The sequence below is a fragment of the Xiphophorus couchianus genome, chromosome 3 (genome assembly GCF_001444195.1).
Source record: "Xiphophorus couchianus chromosome 3, X_couchianus-1.0, whole genome shotgun sequence".
In the NCBI taxonomy this organism is placed as follows: domain Eukaryota; kingdom Metazoa; phylum Chordata; class Actinopteri; order Cyprinodontiformes; family Poeciliidae; genus Xiphophorus; species Xiphophorus couchianus.
In genome coordinates, this window is record NC_040230.1 from 9,657,126 (window position 1) to 9,679,563 (window position 22,438).

At 35.4% G+C, this 22,438-nt stretch overlaps 1 protein-coding gene across 2 annotated transcripts in view; it reads right to left on the reverse strand.

The window, feature by feature from the left end:
- The window catches only part of LOC114141878 (mannosyl-oligosaccharide 1,2-alpha-mannosidase IA), a 208,692-nt gene that overhangs the window by 78,450 nt on the left and 107,804 nt on the right, over window positions 1–22,438 (reverse strand). For both annotated transcript variants that reach the window (XM_028012751.1, XM_028012752.1), the window contains exon 3: window positions 5,154–5,269. In XM_028012751.1, coding sequence (XP_027868552.1) covers window positions 5,154–5,269 — 116 coding nt within the window. The remainder of the gene's footprint in view (window positions 1–5,153; window positions 5,270–22,438) is intronic.

Consider the following 22,438-nt stretch of genomic DNA (forward strand, 5'->3'; position numbering starts at 1 on the left):
TATAAGGTACAGTTTTAGAGTCTTCGTTAATTTTCTTTTTATTTAATTAGATCAAGTTTAACAAGCTCCAAGAGAGCAACTCCTGACCCAGACAAAAACTTTTAAACTGAAGTGAAAAATTGCTCTTAAAGCACTTACTATTAATCAAATAAATTTGCTATGTGAAGATGTTCCCACACAATTATCGAGTATTTATGCAACCACAGCTTGCTATAAAATGTGGCAGAAACATGCAGCAGCTTCTTTTGTTCTGATAAGAGGGTCAGCCATCAGAACGATCTGGTTTGTACGCACAGCTGCTCCTTCAAATTCAGCAAGAGGATCAAGCTGACCATCTTACAGTCCTGTGGTCAGGATTCATCCAGATGAATTTCATTTGTTCATTATGCAAATAATTTAAAATCTGTTGTTTTGTCTTACTAAACACTGTTTCACAAGTAGGAGATTATCAGTCTTTTAGATTTAAAACTTGAATTAAGTGAGATAATGAGCAGAGGCTGATGTCTAAGCCCTAGAAGAAAGCGAAAGACAGACATAAACCTGCTCCAAATACTTGTATTTCTTTACTACTGTAACACTGTCCTTGTCTGTCATGTCCTTGTTTCACCGCTAACAAGTTATAGACCGGCTGTCAGTTTGTGTCGAGCTCTGGATGACAGACAAGCTTGAACAGATGAATCAAGCTTTACAGTCTGGCTCACTGCATCCTGTGACACTGTAATGTAATTACGAAGAAAAGTCTACACGAAAATCCCTCCATATGAATGTTGCTCTGCCACTTCATCCATCATTATGCTACTGCAATGCCATAGATTTAAGTACTCCGAGTATTAATACTTTTATTTCTAATTCCTGAAATAGTTTCAGTAATAAAACAGAAGTTAATTGGCAAGATAACCATATAAACACATTATTTCACGATTGCTAGAATAATTAATTAGCCCCCCAAATTTAAGAAATGTGGGAAAAGAAACTTCCCACAGAAATATGAAAGGAGTTAAACACTTTATAGTTTTAACACCCAAGTAACCTAAGTAAACAACAAAAAAATATCACTAATGCCTCATTAAAAAAATAAATCAATAAGAACACAAACAACATCTTTTGATAAAAATGAAAATTATTTTTCTAAAAGACTATTTTTACTGAATTGTCTTAAGTTACATTTAAACAAAATGATTATATCACAGTCATCTTGAGTTGTCTTGGAAAGCTTATTGAGCCAGTAGCGCTTTACCGTTTGTATAATAAAACAGCATGTTGTGACATCTAATCAAAGATCCAGAAAATCTTTGGACAAAACCAGCCATTCTGGACAGCGTAGTCCGTGAGGTGTTGCATTTATTTACTGTTAACCAGCAAACTGTAAACTGTAGGTTTGCAGAGGGTTTTGTGTGAGACGCAGTAAAACTGGCTCATCCACTGAGAGAAAAAACAGCAGCAGCTCATATTTATCCACTGTTTAAAGATGCCGTCATAGGATTTTAACATAATCCAACATGCAATCACATCTTTCAGGGCCCTAAGCAGCCCCTAACCCGGATCATTTATACTAGTGTGCCTTAGAGTACATACATATTTGGAGATTTAATTCATACTGTCATCTGTGAGTTGTATCCAACTTCCCCAGAGCAAAGAAAGTGGAAGTCATTCTTTTAGTGGTGAAGGAATGAGGGGGTGAATCTGATGGATGGCAGATGACACTCGCGCCATAGTTCACTGTGAACTGTAAATCTGTCTCTCTGTCTTTATGATTGGTGACACTGCGGCTGTTAGTGGCTGCTTCAGCAAGGGCTGCAAGTGTTGCAGATCCCACTCACTATCTCCTAGCCACCAGTTAGCAATCATAAGTTTACTCAAAGATGAATCATAAATCACATCTGCCTTTCTATGAAGAAATAAAATGTAAAATGCTCTGGTGTGTGGTAGAAGCTAACGTATAAAACCCATCCCGTCATGACCCAAAAACTGGCAGTAATCAAGACTGCTGAGCTCTGAAAAATAAGGCACAAACAACATACTGCCAGAGTGGTTTAGTTTAGATTATAAACTAGAAGTTCCCCGTATTGGAATAAAGATTTGGACACAATTCTTACACTTTCATTAAATTCCCCCAAAAAATTATGTGCTAGGGTCAGTATGTTGACTGCTATCAGGATATCTTACAAACTTTTAAATCAATTATGAGTTTCACTATATCATGATACACACCAATTTAGGATAATTAAGTGTTCTATTGACTGTTTTGAAAAAGCAGAAGAGCAACAAATATTCTTACTCTTGTAAAGAGGAAAGCAAGAGTAGAAATATTTACTTTTTACTTAGACTTAAGTAAAAATATAGAATAAAGGCCCACTAAGTTTTGTTTCAGTTTAGTCAAGTGCTTATTTTGTATTATGCATTTATGCCATTCTGATTTCTAGAAAATAGCACTCAGCCGGACGAGTTGATTTTAGACAGCAAAAGTTAATTAATCTGGCACTCAGCCTGCAGTCAGCTGCTGAACAGACATGTTGCTTCCAACTCGTAAGAGTGATGGGTGAGGTTCCTGTAGTTTCCAAAAATTAAGTGTTTCACAACCACACGAAAAAAAACCCTTTTATTTATTTTTTTTTTAGAAAATTCTTCCAATAAGCATGTTGAATTGAATTTTACATATTTTGTTAATATAACCAGAGATGAATTAGAATGTATGTATTATAATGATTGTATATTTCCATATATAAATTGGAACAGTTTGCCTTGCAAAGTAGTTTGAGTTGATATTTGTTGTGAACTGGTGCTTTATAAATATACTGAATTGCTCAACTGAACATAAAGCCGAGGAAACCCGTATTATCCCTGTTTTAGCTGACCAACAGTGGACAGTAACAGTGGGATGATGAACATCACTGTGCTTCAAATAACTGAAGAAACTCCAGTAGTTTCTCTAGCATCTCATTAAAAGAACTTCAAATTGTTGAAATGATATATCTGAAACCACATATTTAAAACCTTAATACACTTTGAAAGTGTTAACTCTCTCAAGCCAATAGAAAACACATCAAGATAAAAATTACAGCTAAAAGTAAGGAATATTTTCTCAGCCAGCACAACCAAAGTTTGGAGTGTATTGTTGTAAGATGCTGTGAATAGATTGAGTAACTGGCCTAAATTTAAAATACTGCACTCAGCAATACTTGTGTCTCCATGTTTGTTATAATTACACATCACTGCCATGTTTTATTGCATTCTTTAACCACAGCCCAGACATGACCTCTCTGATCTACTAAACTTACAAAACCACATACAAATGACCCGATACACTTGACTGGCTGTGGAGAATCACTCAAAAACCAGCCTTATTTGGCACTTTCTCTGGCCTCCACTCAAACCAACATGGTATCTGTACTGGCAACTCTCAGCTGCTCCTGACCCGGTCTCCAGAAACTCTCTCAATGAAAGTGTCATGGCCTCTTCTATCGTTGTCTCTCCCACAGTTTTTCTATCTGTGGTATCCTTTAAGCCCCTCTTCCACACTCTTTGTGGTATTTATCACATTTTCTGCTTCGTAAAGGCCTTTCAGTGACTCTCAGAATCCCATCAGTCGGTAACACGGCGTGGTCTGTGGCCACACAGGACGCTGTCTCAGATCTCTGCTGAAGTATCCTGAACTTTGGAAAACTGTCAAATGCAGTTAGAGAACAGAAACACAGCTCAATAAAAACTCAATAGAGCCACTATCAGGCCCACTCATAAAAAGTTCATTAAGTTTATGTAGTGAGGGACAGCAAGTCTGTCGCATTGAAAAAAAAAGGAATTACTCTTCATTGCCAAAAGTTTGTTAATCTTTAAAAATACAATGATAAATGTTAGCAAAAAGTGTGTTAAGAATACTGAGTGGAAGAAAATGTCTCCAGTGCACTAATCAATGAAAACCTAACTCATAATATATTCCTAAATGGTGGGCATTAGGCTTTTTAGACTTTGAACTACAATCATTTAAAAAAAACTTAGGACACCCCTTTCACATTTTAGAACTTTTTCTAAAATTCTAAATATTCACATATAAATGTACAATATTTTTTATCTATGAAAAAAATCATTGAATACAGAAAATGCACAATTAACAAAATATTATAAAAAATTATTTTCTCATAATGAATAAGTGAGGACACTCCACTGCCTAATACCGACTCTTAGCCTATTTGACTGAAATAACCAGCCAACTTCTGACAGTCTGATGAAAGTTCACACCTGTTACGACTGGCGTCGTCAACTTAATTATGCAAATATGAGTGTGCAGGTGCCTGTCTCTGATTGGCTCCTAGAAGACGACGGTGACGTCCAATTGGTGATCTCCCAGAGATATATAAAAGGTATATAAAAGCTGCTGACATGGACTTCCTGCCATCCATCCTCAGCTCATCTCAACCGGCCACATTGTTTGTCTGTTAACACGATGTAAAGTTCTGGAGTTTGTAGGGGTGAGCTGCCGTTTCTGTTTCCTTAGTTTTCTCATGTTTTTCTTAGTTAGGGAGGTAAGTTTTTGTGTTTTGGTTTATTTACTTTCAATTAGGTAAGTTGGTTAATATTCAGATAGTTTCCTTTTGTTTGTTGTTTCGGCATTGAAGCCATATGCTCCACTTGTTGTAACATCTCAATCAAAAATACATCTTTTTAAAATAAATTATATTATAAAATGTTCAACTTTGTGTGTATTGGCGGCTTGGGATCTGAAGAGGATGGATCCTTCATGTTATGATCTGGCCACCCCTAGACGGATCGTAACAACACCAATCCTTGATTTCAGTTGTGATATGTCTACTTCAAGAAACCACATAACATCTCAATGGAGGTCAAGATCTGGGCTTTGAATCAACTCAGACTTTCCATTTCTTAATTCTCAGTCATTCTTTTATATTTACTGGCATGTTCTGAGTCACTGTCATGTTGCACAATCCAGATCTGCTTCAGTTTTATTTTATTTTACAGAGTATTTCATATTTTCATATTGCTGCACATTTCAAGAGTTCTACAAAAAACATTTTATTCAATACTTTTAATAAAGCATTCCCATTATTTATAGTCACACAGAAATGTATTTATAGACTTTATAGAATTAAAACAAACAAAGAAAATACACTTTTTGAAAAGAAAGAAAAATGACTCACCGAGTTTAGGTCCAAACTAGTCTGCACCCACTCCTTGGCATCATTATATTCGTCCATCAGTCCCATAATATACAGCGTGTCCAGTGAGTCCACAATAGAAGCTCCTCTTAGTCCACCTGCAAAATACAACAAAGATTTTAGACGGAAAATTAAAATTGAAGGAAATCACACATTAAAAGCATAAATAGTGACATAAACCTTTCTTGCAAAGGTTTGAAAGAAAGGCCTGTTTATTGTTTTTCATATAAATTGTGCCTAATAATAATGATCTTTAAAATTATATGCAAATTTATTCATGCCATCATACATTATTCAGATGTTCTACAAAACCATCAAAATAATTACTATTCTATTTTTTTTCTTTGCTCAACAGTTGTCCCCAGTTGTAATTTCTTTGTGACTTGAAAGAGTAGCTATAATACCTATCATAGATCAAAAAAACCCTAAAAAAACCCCTGAAGTAATCTGTTACTCATAGTACAGTGTATTTTATGTTCATTTTAGAAGAGGTTACATTTATGGACATTTATTTCATTGTATATTGTGAAACTGACCATCTGTCCTTGAAAATTAGACACCCGGCTTCTCTATCTGCTTGTAAATCCTCTCTGAAAACCCACTCTGGCCTTTGACATCTTATGAGTTTTTGGTTCCGACTCATTTCTAATATATTTGTTGTTTTTTGTTTATTTTTGTGCAATTTTATTTTATTTTTTTGCTAACATGATACAGTGACAAACTATAAGACAAGCAATTTACACACTTAGTCAAATGATTATCAAAATCATCAAGAATAATTATCAAATATATTAGTCAATCAAAAGCAACTGTAACGGTCCAATGCAAGCAAGCGATTATCTACTGTTGCTACATGCTTAGCAAGTCAATGACTCACTGCAATCTGTTGGGTTTCCTTACACAGAAACCTTTGAAACCAGATTGAATAATAAAATACATTTAACTGCATAAGTAGGCTCAATTGAATTGAAAAGATTTATTTTTGTATAGCGACTTGAGATGACGTGTAGTGAATTGGCACTACATAAATAAACTACTTTGAAAGTTAATTTGAAACTTGTGTTTTTATTGTTGAATACTGTATTTTATTTATTTATTTATTCATTTATTTTGGTTTTTAATTTTTATATATACACAGGTCTTGGATTGGAATAATCCCTGAGGTTTGTAAGGAATTCACTCAAACTGATTTTTCAGTAAATTTTGAATTATCTATAGTATCTACAACACAAAAGGACATTTGTTTTCACTGTTTAGGGGGAAACATTCATTAAAGGTGAACAAATTCTGAAGCTCAACCCTTGACTGTTAATATTTTGACTATCAGCAGAACTTTTAAGGAAAGCTGAAAAACTGAAAAGTCCCTGAAGTGTTGAGTTCTCTAATTACAGCGGTGATGCTAACAGATAATAAGAAAATTGCTTGGTGGAGCCCAGATGAGAATCATCCTCTCTCAAAGATTATAAAGCACCCGTAGGAACACATCAGTCACAGCTACATGAAAGTCAAGTTATTTAGGAATCAACCAGCAGAGCAGGATAAAGAAGTGATGCACTAGATCTGGATTAGAACGAGCTGAAGAATTTCCTTCTTTAACTCTGTGTGCCACCATGTATGTGAATTTATTTTTATGAATCTCATTGGTTATTTCTTTTCAGAACCGAAGTGAAAAACACAAGGAGATGTTAATTTAATCCTGTTCCCATGCTTGAACCAATTTTCTTCTGATAACACAAAATGTTATGCAAATGCAGCTGAAGTTCACAAAAAATGTCTGGTACAGTTATTCATTGCCCTTAATAAATAACTGTAAAAGGGTTAATGAACAAATTATAAATATTATAGGTTTAATAATGAAGAATTAGTTAAACAGACTGATACACTTGGAGCCTCAAACTATAAACTTCTAAATACAACAGAGTGGAAATTGACCTGGTTAACTGAGTGAAGTGATGGAAAAAAATATGCTCATCCCTGAGAACAGGCAAGCCAACTTTAGATGGCTGGATTGAACTGATGCAACCATTCTGCAACCTGGCACATCAAAGACTGTGGCTTTTATCAGGAAGCTCACCGAAAATGCAACCAGTAACCATACCTTTGGGCATCAGAACTCAAATCTGGAAAAAAATAATAAATCACACAAATCTCACCACTCATTCTGGATTGACTGCTGAAGCTGGATTTACAATGAGTACAAGTGTGGAATAAGATTTTATCAAACAGCAAATGCATTTCTGCCCAAATGCTGGAAATGTTTGTAGTATTTTTGTGTATTTTCTTTTATAACACTTTACATCCACAGTTCATGTAGCAGCAAACAATTATAATTGATTGATCATCAGTATTATTTGTAAAATTAGGAACAGTATTAGTTGCAGGACACAAATAATCTGATGTACATCTAGTCTTCAAACAAGCATCATTAAAAGATGTGATAGAAGTAGGTCAACATAATGACCAGTTGATAACTCAGACCAGTATTTCTCATTTGTAAAGACCAGATATCTGATATTGCAGCCAAAAAACCTACAAATCTTGAGAGAAAGTAATGTCAAAATCCACCACAGCTCTTACTTTAGTTTTCTAAAGTGTATAACTACTAAAAATAACACTTCAAGAGCAAAACTAAAGAGAAAACAGGTATAACAATCAGACCTCCAGAGATCTTTATCAATATCACTACTTCAATTTATTGTGTCCTGAGCATTTCTATGACTACACTGCTCATTAACTCTGCCATAGTTATGGGAAAGGCTCAGCTTTACAGTATCACATGAACCCACAATATACTGTGATAAACTCCTCTTCTGTCACAAGTCACTGAAAATAAGAGAATGCCATGGTACATGGATGGTGCACTGGCTTGGGTTTCACAGGCATAATGCTGTGTTACTACAGTAACATAATTACAGTCTGAAACTAAAACAAAATATGTTATCCTCACAAGGTTTTTGCTATAAAACTGCAACTATCATAAAATAATCCACTTTCTGAGCATCCATGTGTTTCCCTGATGAAAGAGCATCTCATAAGAGAGAAGCGCTAGTTGACAGAAGACCATCTGTTGAGGTTACGGAGCATAGCTTGGCATAGTGAGCTGGATGTTAGCATCATGCATTAGTAATACTATTGTGCCTGCACTACTTTTGCAGAGAAAAGAATAAAAAAAACATTTTTAGATGCATCTGACTTGACTTTACTTATCAAATGGTCTTATTACTTCTGAAAACAGAGGTAGTAAAAGTAAAAGCTGAAGAATGAGGTGCGACCAGATATCTAAAGACCTCTGGTTATCCTAACCCAGAAGTACAGCTCCGTAGCTTGAGGCAAACTAGAGGAGTGTGGAAAAATTCCTTTTGAAAACAGCACCAGAGCTTGGAAGATTGATTGACTCCAAGGATACAGAGAGCAGATCAATCCATCATCGTGGACTCCTTCAGTTTCCTTGTTCTTAGACTTTATTTCTTTCTGTGGGCCTGAGCTAAAAATGGAAGCCGAGTCAAAGATCCTTTTGAAGACATAAGCAATTGAAGTGCCTTACTATGTATTTATTAAGTCAGATCAAAACACAGACACACAGCAGAATTTAAATGCTGCAGCCGTACAACCATGAACTCTCCTTGTTACAGCCTCCTGATGCTAAATCAACAAAAACGTTAAATTATAATATCATTGTCCCAACTCCTATAGATTTTTAAGTCATTAGCAGAACCCAGGTCAATTTTTGGTAGAGGCATAACAAAGCAGTTCTGTAAAAAATTAAAATTTATTAGCCATGGTGCTTTTTTTTTTTGTTTGTTTGTTTTAGATATTTTCATCACAAGGCCACATACTAATGCACAGCCAAGAGTATCCTGCAATTTCTAAGTCAGGGATATTTCAAGTGTAAAATATATTTACAGATATTTCTGTTTAAATCAGTGGAAACAAAAACATAGCTTATAACCTTGAGCTTAAATCTGCTTATTAAATCATTCTTGATAAGAACTTTTTCAGTCACTTTTATCTACAACATACTATTTTTCTGTCTGGAAAGGTTCTATACAAATAAGGTCTTACTTATTAATATTTTCTGTGAGGTGTAATAAATATCTGTTTATTCTAACTCAAAATGTCTAAAATTATCCAATACCTCATTGTACAGCATTTTGAGGGAGATTTCAGATTCCATTTAATTATGCTGACCCAGTTCAAATAATAAGTGGAGGACTTTAAAACAACTGCCAGTTTACACAGAATTGACCATCATAGAAGTTTACCCTTTTCATTATCATTTTTAATTTAAAAAAAATCTATTTTTTAAAAATGGTTTGCCATGAGAACAGACCACAAGATGCTACAAAACTACAAAAATAAAAATAATAATTGTAGCACCTATTTGCTACTATTGACATATAAATGTATGCCTCTACAGTCAGTAACTGCACAGGTTTACCTTGTATGTGCTTTCTGAAAAAAAAAGTAAGGCCAGCCTAAAAATCCAGAAAAAAAAATGTAATATTAAAAAATTCTCAATGGTTAAATGAAGGTTATTAGTATAAAAAAAGAGAAAGTCTGTGCAGAGTAAAAGTCCAAATATTTGTACCTCTGAGATGCAGTGGGGTGATTTGGAAAAGGCTCTCAATGTAAGAAGTCTCTCAAACATTTGACATCTGATCTGGGAAACTTTCCTCAGGCTGATGTCAACCAGAAACATATATATATATATTTTTTTTTATCCTGGCAGTTTCTGGTAGATGGATAAAAAAAAGCATTTCATGGAAATCATTTCAACAAAATGGGATAATATTAGGTAACCCTCCACCTGAAAAGCTAACTTTATCCACAGCAAAAATATTTTTGTGGATTATGTAAAATAAGGCATAGATTAGACACTGAAATGTGAACATCTCTTTAAGAAAATAACTGAATATTTAATGGGGTCATAGTTCCCAGACTTTAGGTATTAAACATCAAATAAAAAGCTATTAGAAAGTCACAGGCTATTCAATGTTTATTAATTATGAGAATCACAGTGAAGTCAGTGAAGTTATAATAGACAGGTCAGGCCCACATGATAAACTCTAAAGCTGGACTTTGTTTCATAATCTTACTGGCTTTTTTTATTGAGTGAATAGGCAGTATGGTATTTAATCCCTTAGAGGTTTGATTCAGAGGCAACATTACCCTGTAATTTAATTTAGCTGGCACATTCAGTATGATAATGCATACAAAATATGTGGCGATATTCTTTAAAAGAAATCCTGTGCCTATTTAAAATTCAACTGGAACTGGAATTAAAAGTGCAAAGCACTAAGCAGATAAGAAGATTCGGATTTCAAAGATGGATTGTTTAAATTCACCCAGGGGAAAAAAGAAAAGTCAGGGTTATAGTTTCTCATCTTAGCAGCCAACTCATAACACTAATTGATAGTTAAACTTTAAAGATGGGATCAATATGTAAGGCACGCCACAAACACCATAAAAGTGAATCTAATTGATACAGATGTAGGGAATCACCTAATTATGCTGTCCTGTTATCAGAGTTTGGCAGCATCCTATTATTAATCAAAAGGCCAATCAGTGGCTTGTTAGCACTACCTGGCACTACAGAGGGTTACCAGGCACTCACGTCTGTGTGATGTTAATAAAATCTAGTTGTTTGCTATTAGAAGCAAAAGCTCAAAAGGTGCACAGAGGAGGAGGCTCTGTAGTTCAGGGGACTTTTGATGGAGAGCAAAAACAGAACTTTGGGTGAGAAGAAAGTGGATTTTGAGGGAGAAGGATTAAGCTGGGTTACTGAACAGAACACGAAAAAGGCCATGAGAAACAATGATTGAGAAATGTCACGACCATCTGTCAACTCAGGCTTTCGCAGGAGACTGGAATACCAACGATGTCTTTCAGCCTCCTTGGGAGGAGTAGATATATAAAAAATGAAGGAGGAAGCAGAAATTCAGGTGGACATTTTTACAAAAAGGACCTTGTCTTTTAGCTTAGTTTTTATCCAACTTCAGAGTCAAACAAAGTGTTTTTAGAGTAAGAATAAATCTGAGGGATATGGTTAATCATCTCATCCATCCATCCATCCATCCATCCATCATCTTCTGCTTAATCTGGAATCGGGTTGTGGATGCAGAAGCATAAAGAAAGATACCTCCACTTCCCTCTCCCCAGCCACATGGTACAACTACAATTAGACCCAGATCTACACATTCTCTGAATTTTATGCAGTGTGTTTCTGTTTTGCCATCGGCTATTAAACTTGGCTAGGTGTTATTTGAAGAGAACTATTAAAATGTAGAGCTTTGTAAAATGTGACTGAGAGAAATGATATGTGATTCTCTATGTTGGTTTTGCAGAAATTTCCCTCTCAGTCTCTCTTTAGCAAAAATATCACCACTAAAACAATGTCCTATCTCAGATCTTTTCCCACAGCTCAGGTCAATTTATCAGTGAGATCATTCTCACTGAGTTCATTTTCATATTTTGTCAATCCATCTATTCCCATTTGTACTATATCATTAGACTAGTGTATAAAGCTCAAAGCTGATAAATAATTTATTTATGAGTTATCCGCATATTTTTAAGTGTATTAAACCCTGTTTCTATGTTTTCTTTCATACACAGATGTCCTTTGTTTTCAGGCACTTGCTATACCTGGGTTGATGAAGGATGACATTCTTTTTCATGAAAGTTGATTTATAGTAACATCTTCAGTAGTGATGTTCCTATAATAGTGATTCGGATTTTGATTAAAGTGTGGAACTGTTCATTATTTTGAAATAGGACAGAGTATGATCTGACCTCATTTAGGTAGATAATATTTTCTTAAAGTAGACTAAAACAGATGTAGAAAATTACACATGACCATATATATTTGAAATCTGGTACTGAATGTTTGCCTTGTAGGCGCGGTTGGCATGGCTGCATGATACCAGGAGTTGATACAAATATAGGGATAATACAAACTGAATATATTGAATATTTTAAACCCGTATTTTTCTGACTCTTTTCTTGTTTTTCCAACAGTACTTCTACTTTGTGAGCTTTACCATCACAGCCATTGAAACTACACAAGTGATGGTAGCAGTAAAAGTCTGTTCAACATGCAAATATAATATATGTATATAGGATTTGCATGGATGGAAAATATTGCCATCCAACCAGTTCTTTGCAAATAAGAGATTCCACATGTTGACATGAAACAATTGTGATTTGATATACTGTGTAGCTCTAATGGCTGGTTTGAAATTCCCCGTGGCAGACAGTCTTATTACCTGAAAAAGTCAGGTGTGAAACAACCAAAACTGCTCAAGCACAACATGGAGCAGAGGCGAAAATTACTGGTTCCCTTAGCACTTGAATATTTCTGCTGAGAAATCACACTTTATAATACTTCTTTTCTTGAAATGTCAACTTATGTAAGAAACAGCCATTTGTATTTCTAAATTCAATCACAGTATGTTGTGGTATTTATTTCTAAACAGTGATAATAAAAACCTACCTAAAATCTGAATAGTTTTTCCAGGAATACATCTTTCACTGCAGACAGTCAAGACCCTATTAAAGCAGAAATACTGCTATAGTGGATATAGTTTCAGTAGCTAAATTTCATCAAGTGTATGGAAGTCTTTTCTTGGCAAGCAATGTGTTACAGTAAATTCTGAAAACAAATAAGCTGAAAGTGTGACATCTCAAGTACTATACAGAAAGGGATATAAATAATTAGTAAATTTGAAAAAAAATATAAAACAAATTTTATTTCTTACAGTGTTTGTCACTACCAATCAATCTGCTGAACTTCCTGATTGCTTCATTGTTTTTTAGTGGCAACAAAGGAAACATAAACTTTGAAAGGACAAGAATCAATTAACTTCAAGCTAAGAAGATCTTCAAGGTTTTGGTTTCACCTTATTTGATTCATTTTTTTTACATTTCAGCTTAAAATGTATAGAAAACAATTAAATATAGTTGACAAAAGGCCCGTCTATCAAGGTTTATAGCTTTTCTGAAAATGTTATGCATTTCAATGACAACATTTTCCAACTTTACCATCACAGCCATTGATGGTAAAGCTCACATTAATGGCTGTGACATTTACCAACTTCAGTAAGTTGCTAAATGTTTACCATCACATTTAGGCATGATATCATTGCCAGATCCAAGCAATAACTTCCCAGTTAAATAAAGAGCAGGAACAATATCAAGTTAAATATCAAAATACACATTCCCACTTCCTGAGAGTCAGGTAACTTCAGTAAATCAAGTTGGTAAATGAGTGAACTGTTTTATCACTCAGTGTTCAACCTTGATTTCCCTACTTTTCAGCTGAGTTTTAAGGGGTATTATTTGCAAGCATGCTGATAAAACAGTGTGTCTGATTAAAGAGACCCAAAGGCCTTGGGAACTATCCAAAGATAAGCAACCAGAAACACACAGAGCCACAGCTTCCTGGGTTCAAACCAGGTTTCCAAAAACATGAGGATGCTGTATGAAATGTAAATACAAAAGCACAACAGAAGACTGTTATAAATAACTTAGAATGACATAGTCAAAGCTGACATTGAATGATCAAGGAAGCACCTTTTAGTTGGCAATAGTAGTCAGCGCAGCCCAGAATCTTTGAAGTTAATATGTATTTAGAAGTATGACTTTCCACATTAAAAAATCAATTAGAACACCCTCTTCCAAGTTGAAAGTCTGAGATGCCAGGCATACATCAAATTTGAATAAAATGTGCCCAATGTGTAGTCTGTTTATATTAGATTAGATTATACTGTATACACCACACACACGTTTTGCAACAAAATCTTCTCTATAAATACACAATTTGATGCCTTCTGTATACCATACACCATACAGACTGGACAAATGACCCATAAATCACACTTTATGCTCCTTATTCTCAACAAATTTTAGCCTCAAGTGGAATTAAAGTGTGCACCTCATCTGAACAGCTCTGAATCAAAACAAACACATTTTTGGGTCTTGTCTTGATTTTTCTTTATACAGAAAAAAGATGCATATTTAAAAGGTGCCTCGAAGAGTAGGTGACAACCACTGAGACGGAGCTGTTTGAAGAGCTCTGTTTACTGAATAACATTGTTTAATTTATAAAGCAAAGGAAAGCAGAGCCAGCTTCAAGCCATATGTGTGTATTGTTTGAGACACTGATGTAGCACCACTGTCCATGAGGGTGCAGCAGAAGATGAAGATATGTAGGCGGTTCAAAAACTAACAGCTCTCACTAAAATGGTAAAACCACAGCAGACAAGCTGCATGACTGCTGACATGTAACAAGCTGTGAATTCAGAAACCCAGAATCTTATTAGTATTCTAGTTTCAATTTCTGATGCTTTTGACTATATAAGATTTTATCTGCTAGAAGAGTTGCTATGCTGTAAATCATTAAATGTTCAATCATAAATCAACGTTATATTATACCACCTTTAATATTTTTTGCTTGACGCCTTTGCCAGCAAAAATACTGAGTGATGCCCTAATCATTGAACAAACATCACCTTCAGTGATGAGCAGCACAATCACTGCAGTGTGTTCAGAAACGTAAGCAGAGTCCTTCCATATTCTGTTAATACATTTATAAGTGCATTGCTACCATGGTTACAAGAAACCTGCATACAAATAATCTTTTTAGCATCTGTTTAGTATATTACAGCAACTACAAACCCTGTTAGACTCTCTACATGAATTATTACCAGGAAGGAACCACATGGACAAAATTTCAGGCATATAATCACAATCTCACCCCTTTTCAGGGTACACAGGCGTCCTAACTTCCCTTCAATGTGTCTCCATTTTCACCATTATGATAATCGCCCCGTCAAAGTGCCCTGCAGAGGAGCATGTATCAGCTGGCGCTCTGTCCCTGCCAGAGCAGTTTCTTGGCAAGACAGTAGAAAAGACACAAAAATTGATACATAACGAGAGAATAGAGCCAGAGCCAAAGTAAAGTTGATCAATTATGAGGGCTGCAGAGCAAGAAACAACAGAGCCATATTTCTCAGATAGAATTTAGCAATAAGAACTTAATTTTTAAACCGATAAAACATAAAAATGCTGAATCTAGCACAAAGTCCAATATACAAGTGTACTGTTTTCAAATGGTTTTGTATTAAGGATGGACTGATAAATCAACCCAGATTTCCTTAATTTAGGGAGATTAGTGATCAGCTTATGTGAAACCAATCTTATCCACCGTTCTTATCTACCTCCACAAAAGCATGAAATTCAGCCATCATCTCATTTTGCTCTGCTATTAAAAAGGGGCTGATTAACACACCAGGTAAAATCTGCACGTGCGTGGTCAACAACAGTCACGCCACTGTTGCCAACCCAGCAACTTTGATGCTATATGTAGCAACTTTTCAGCCAAAAATTGGTATTGGCCAAAATCAAAATCGACAAATGGGGATTGTTAAGGATCAGTGGTCAGCCAGAAAACTGCAATTGGTACTTTATTTAATACACCCTATTCCTCCTTGTTTGTGATTCGTTCTTCTGTAAATCGACTCTTGTGAAATATGACAGATTATGACCCCCAAGGAAACGTGAATATTGCCAAAACTTCCTGGTAGTAATTGTCATTTGTTGGAGTCATTGAATAGGCACATTTATCCTTAGTAGACTATGAGTAGATACATAGAAATGATTTAAATCCTTACATTTAAAGCGGTTATGAAATCTCCCCAAAGATGGTTAGAAATCATCCCCGACATGATGAAAATGTCTATTTTAGCCATAGAGGAGTTTCAGTTCAGAAAAGCTTAGGCCTAAGGTTAAAACCTTTTTAAAAAAGTAGCATAAACATATTGGAGCAAAACATTGCAGCTTAACAAGGACAATTGGCAACATTGGACCTTTAGACAGTCACATTCTTTTTAGGTAGAAGTTATTTTGTTTATTTTCATTTTTGAGGGATGTATAGCACTAAAACGGAGGGTAACAACACAGTTTAATTGGCTACTATGTTTGCAGTTTATGTGAATCTGCAGTTTCCCCAACTCCTGCCTTCCTTTTGAACATTATGCAGAGCAGCACACATGCTTAATGTTGATTTTAGTGTTTGGAATTGGGCTAAAATCTGGTACAAATGGCTTTCAGAAGGATTATTTAAAAACTCTAAAGGTGTTCAATTCTAAGTAGCCAATCAGCACACTCTCACATGGATTAATCAAATCACAAACAAACACAAAATGCTCACTGTCCAGACATGATTAGCGAGGCTCCAGACTTCAAACTGCATGCACACACATGCACGCGCACGCCCGTCAATCTAATTGCAGCGATTTAATTTGCAACTCTGGGAGAGCGTGGCGCCCTGCGACAGACTGGCGACCTGTCCAGGGTGTACCCCGCCTCTCGCCTGCAACGTAGCTGGAGATGGGCACCAGCAACCCTCCCGACCCCATTAGGGACAAAGGGAGAACAGAAAATGGATGGATGGATGGGAGAGCGTGGCGTGTCAGCGCAACAGCCCTGTCTGATATGACAGCCGCTCAGATGAGATTACATACCGCATTCAGTGCAGTATCAAACCCCTCTCCTCTGACTTTTCCCAAAAAAAAAAAAAAGCCTGTCTTGGACTGATCAACAGACACAGCGGCATAGTGAGAAAGGAGGAATCATACATCTGATGCTCTGTCAACCTACAAAACCTGATTACAGATGACATCTAGAGACTCAGATTAGGAAGCTGATAAAGATGCTGAACACATCACATTCAGCTAGCTTCAATGTCATTCAGTGTACAAGTATACACAGAGGGCAAATAACTGTTAAAAAAAACAATTTTATAATTAAATTGAGATCTGAGGCCTTGTAATTATTCAAAAAATATTAAATATAAAAGCTCTCTTCTAGTAATTTGATTTTTTGCACTTTCACAACATGCAAATGCTTCCCATCTAGAATAGCATACTCTAGTAACAGTGGTGCCCAAAGTCGGTCCTCGAGGGCCGGCACCCTGCATGTTTTAGTTCTCTCCCTGGTTTAACACACCTGGATTAAATGATGGCTCATTAGAAGGTCTAAGAATAACATTGACATGCTGAAAAGATCGTTGCTACCACCAGGGAGAGAACTAAAACATGCAGAATGCCGGCCCTCGAGGACCGACTTTGGGCACCCCTGCGATCTGAATGCATCTTTCCAGCTAAGTAGCTTCACACGGAAATAGATGCAGCCCAACTGATTTAGCAGAGGTGAAATAACTTGTTGACAAAGAGCACCTGTCAGATGGAGAAATTAAATCCGCTATCGTAAAAGAGTAGTGGCGGCACTTCATTTGTGCAGCGCTGCAGCCATTTAAAGGCAGAGCAAGAACCCGGAACCACATTGACATGCGAGTTCGCAGAGTGCATCTATAGTGGATGCTCAAACACATTGGTATGCTTTAAGCATCAAAGCAAAACTCATTGGCATGGAGAATTAATAGAAAAAGATTTTAGTTGTATTTTTTAAAGTTAAATTAGAAAGCATCCTTACAAATTTTCACAGATACTTCTGGAAATTCTTATCCAGCTGAACTGGCATAAGGTTATCTTCTATCCCTTTTCTATCTACTGCTGTTTCCACTTTGCCACAGGCTGTTGGCATCTTTCAACTACTTATAAGCTCCAACACCACCAGTGCAGTGCTGCTCAGAAATTGTGAAGTCTGACAAAAGCGTTGGAGGACCTTTCAGGCACTCTGGGTTTTCTGGTATCTCTAACAAAAGAAAAGTCTTTCACTAGACTTAGAGATGCATTGATCACAGATTTGTGGTCTATTTCATATCTCTGGTTTTGTAAAGCTTTGACATGCAGATTTTTCATTACAGTCTTCACTAAAGATTGTTGTTCAGGTTACCAACTGTAGCACTTGGGTATTGTGTATTCACTATTATCTATTTTTTGAGTCATGCTGAAAATTGTACTGCGTCATCCACTTGCAGATTTTAATTTTAACCTTTATATAGTGCATTCCTTGATGGTTAATGTGTTTTTGGAACTGATTTTGACTACAAATTAGACATTCTCCAATCGATGATATTTAGGTTCTAATTTGACTGTCTGCCTGATACTTTCAGCATTTTTACTCAAACATAATGTCTTGTTGTTCTCCTGACTTTGTAAAACCCAAGATTAATAAAGGCCCTATTCACTGCTATAATTCATAAACATATATTAATTGTAATTGTATTAATATATTAATTAATTTTATGATGGTTTAAAACAATCGTCTGAATGTGTTTTAGGAGTCCTTGCATGGGAGGTGTATGGTGAAGTGGGACTTGTTCCGTGTTTCAGATTAAAACCTGACTACTCAGAAAAATAAAAATAACACCCAGGCAATGTTACAGCCAATGCTTAACATAATGTTTTGCGCATATAAGATGAAAAATTATTTACGCTTTGAATATTTTTTAACGTCTAAATAACGTTCTTAACAAAAAAATCTGGTCTTTTAAAGGTAAATTCAAAAACAACAAATATTTGAGTAGTTACAAGATAAGTTAATTGTATTTCTATATAGTACTTTATTGAAGCACTGTATAATTGGTAAGGTTACAGGTGTAACTTTAAAATTTGAAACTACATATTAAAAAATAAAATGAAAGACAATCAATGTTGACACTTTGAGGCTTTGATACTCCCAGCCAAGCAAAGCAAACTGCATCTCGCATATATGACATAATCATTTAAATCAAGTTTAAACATTTTAAGAGCTAATTTCAGAAAAAAAAGAATGTTTGCTGGGTTGTTGGTAGCACTGCTACATTGCAGCAAGAAGGTCCTGGGTTTGAATTTCAGCCTGGTGTCGTTCTATGTGGAGTTTTCATGTAGTCCTTGTTCATGTATGGGTTTTCTCCAGGTACTCTAGATTTCTCCCACAGTACAAAATTATGACTGTTAGGTTAATTGGTCTCTACATTAACTTAATATGCGAGTTGTTTTCCCTGTGCATCTCTGCATTGCCCTGCAATAAACTGTCAATCTGTCCAGGCTGTAACCTGCCTCTTACCTAGTGACCACTGGAGAAAAGCACCAGCACCCCCACATACGTGCAAAGATAAGTATTTTAGACAATGGATGAACATTTTCTATAAATGGTAAAGCTGAAGGTAAATAGTGTTTTTTTGTTGTTGTTTTTTTTAATCTCTACAGTGATATTTATTAGAACATTTTTGTGCACTAGGGCACAAAACTGTAAACTTACAATGTACCGTTATTATTTAAATAGCTGCCACTACATGCAGGTATGTTGCTGATGTTTAAAAAAAAATACAGGCTCACAAAGGTAAAAAAAAATAGGAAGTAAAACTATGTTTTTATTATCTTCAACAATATGGACTGCAGAGGTTGAAATGTCCTGATTTCTCTAGAGCTGACAACCAATAGTTGGGGCATAGTAGCCCCAGTCTTCCTTTGTGAGGGACTGAGATAACAGTGCTGAGAGGAAACCGTAAGTCAAATGTCAGTAAATATAAGCAGCCCTGCATTTATATAACACAAATAGGATTATTGTATAAGTTACTGCAAGCATAGACACAAACACAATAATCTCTGAGGATTCATGACCAACTGAGTCCACAATGATAAATGGAAACAAAGTGCACTGGTGAGCAGGTACACAGAGAGGATTTATTCTGTGACTTTATGAAAAATTCAGGTCGAGACATGATGCGATGAGCCTAAGTTATTAAAAGCAATGTGTATTTATAGTAACCAAAATAAGTGAATGAAGAAAAACAACTAATGCCGACATAAGCTTAAAGGCTTGGCAGAGAGGGATTGCGATTAAAATAGTCAAAACCTGATTACTTCAACCCAAACAGCATGTCTGAAGTTGTAGTAGCATGAGAAACTCTTGATTTACGTCATCAGTGATGCTATAAACACAGAGTGTAAAAATCCTACAAGCAAACACTAAGAACAAGTAATCATTATAGCTTGGAAGCTTCATCATGATGCAAAAAATTTGGCTTCATCCTTGAATTCATCAGTTTGTGAGCAGATCCTTACAGTTGCATAGAGGACAATCTCTTATAATCCTCTTGCTTCGTCATACATGTTTTCATCATCTTGACTATAATCTGTGCAAAAAAAAACTTGATTTATGCTCAGAGTTATTTTTTCATGTCCAAAAACAGAAGAACTGAAATAAACTGTAATAATAAGAAGATAATAAGAATAATAATAAGAAATGCTATTTTTGTAACTTGCTTTGACAGGTGAGGAGAGCAAACCACACCAATGAATGGCATATTGAGCTATGAAGAAATGGGAAAAAAAGAAAATTAGAGTTTGAGTTCATTCTTTATTCTTTTGTTTGGTATTTAAGCTGCTTTTCTTCTTTTCCTAGATCTTCTAGCTTTGCATTCTTCAGTGGAGGACTTAACCTAGACTTAACCCTTTATGATATTTACAGTATATTGTCATGAATTTATGACATTGCGACAAGCTGTTGGATAGAAGTGCTGATTCCACTCTTAGTGTCCTGTGATCTTTAACTGTTAATTCATGAATTAACACAGACACTGAGGCAAACATAGCCAAAACATTTTATATGCAGAACAATTAACAGTAGGTTATTTCCTACAGCACAGGGTGCATGCTGTAAAAATGTTAGATTCACGCAAATGGTTCAGAATATAGTCACAGTTATCACAGGGGCTACCACAAGTTTAACTGAGTTCATGGACATTTCTCTCCCAATGATGTTTACTGAAAAAGCTTTGTTTTCAAATTATTTACAGCATCCAGCTTTATAGTACCTGCATCATCACATTTAAATAAAACCTGTAAATATGACTTCATGAAATATAAATACAGTAATTTGAAATCAGACTTTCCATTGTTTTTCAATTAGAGGAGTAATTGTATGTCACTTCTCTGAAAAGAGAGGTTTGAGTCAACTAGGGAATAAAGTGTTCTAGTGACAAAATGTCATCAAAACATAGGGGAAGGAACTTGCTAAACATACCTTTGCACATCAACATCACAATGCTAATTAGAAAAATACATTGAACCACCAGTAGACTCTGAATGAACCAGTAGACCAATGAAAGAAGGATCATGCTCAATATGTGCACTGCACAATATGTTTACAAAGGAATGTTAGTCATACTTTTTATTTGATTTACTTAACATAAAGCTTGACTAACATTTTGTTACAACCTAATGTGTCAGACAAGTATTAAGCAGAACAAGCAAGAAAGTACTGTTGCTGAACAGAAAAAACAGTTTTATTTTTAACCCTATATGTCAAAGTCTTTTTAAAATTTATTTATTTATTTTACAAAAAAGAGATTCCAGACTCTGCCAAAGGTAATTCAGAGAAAGAAAGAAAATTAGCTACATTTGAAACTTATTTTCTCAGGAAAAATACAACTACAGTCATCTGTCAAAGAAAAACAAACAAATATATGGTGAAAAATTAAATATCTAGTTACTCAATTTACAACTCCATTAAATGTAAAATACAGTGACTAAATCCACACCTTACTCCAGTTGTTTGATTGCTCCTGTGTGGCAAGTAATATTACTCTCCCCTTTGTGAAAAACTGGAATTTCTCCAAGTAAAAACCACTGCCTCCGTAGCTTATTTTTAAATGTCATTGTCTAACTTTGGGGGTTTGAAAATGTCATAAATGATTCCTGCTAGAATGCAGACCAAAGCTGAACTTAAACTTCAAAAACAATAATAGCAAAGGCAAGATGCAAAAACAAAAAAAAAGCTTTATCTGGGAAAAATTGAGGTGCTGCTGTTGGATTCTGTTACTATTATTGACACTTGTCAAATCTACAGCCTTCCCCATGTCAAAAGAAAAATGTTATTTACCAAGAATCTCTGTGAAAAGTTTAAGAATCAATAATACACTTCTTTACAGTTTAATAAAATTGTATTGGGAGTATTATTACAGAATGCACACTGCAGTGAATTGAGACTTAAAGTATTTTATACAGCTCTTAAATTTTATAGCATGGCAGGTGTGGTCGTTGTACACTATTATACTGCAAAACAGGAATTATCTTCAAGCTTAGAGCCTGAATGTTTACACAAAACTCAATACTATATATGATCATAAGTACCTCTGGTTGCACAATAGTGATAGTAGAAAGCAATGTTTTATTTAGCACCGATAGAATGAGGGGTCAATCAACAAAGCAATGTTTGTAGACTGTACACAGCAAACAAAAATGTGTTCTGTTAACAAAATAATGAATATTTTCAGAATTATCCTGCCTCACAACCTCAGACTGAATATGAGAATAGACTGA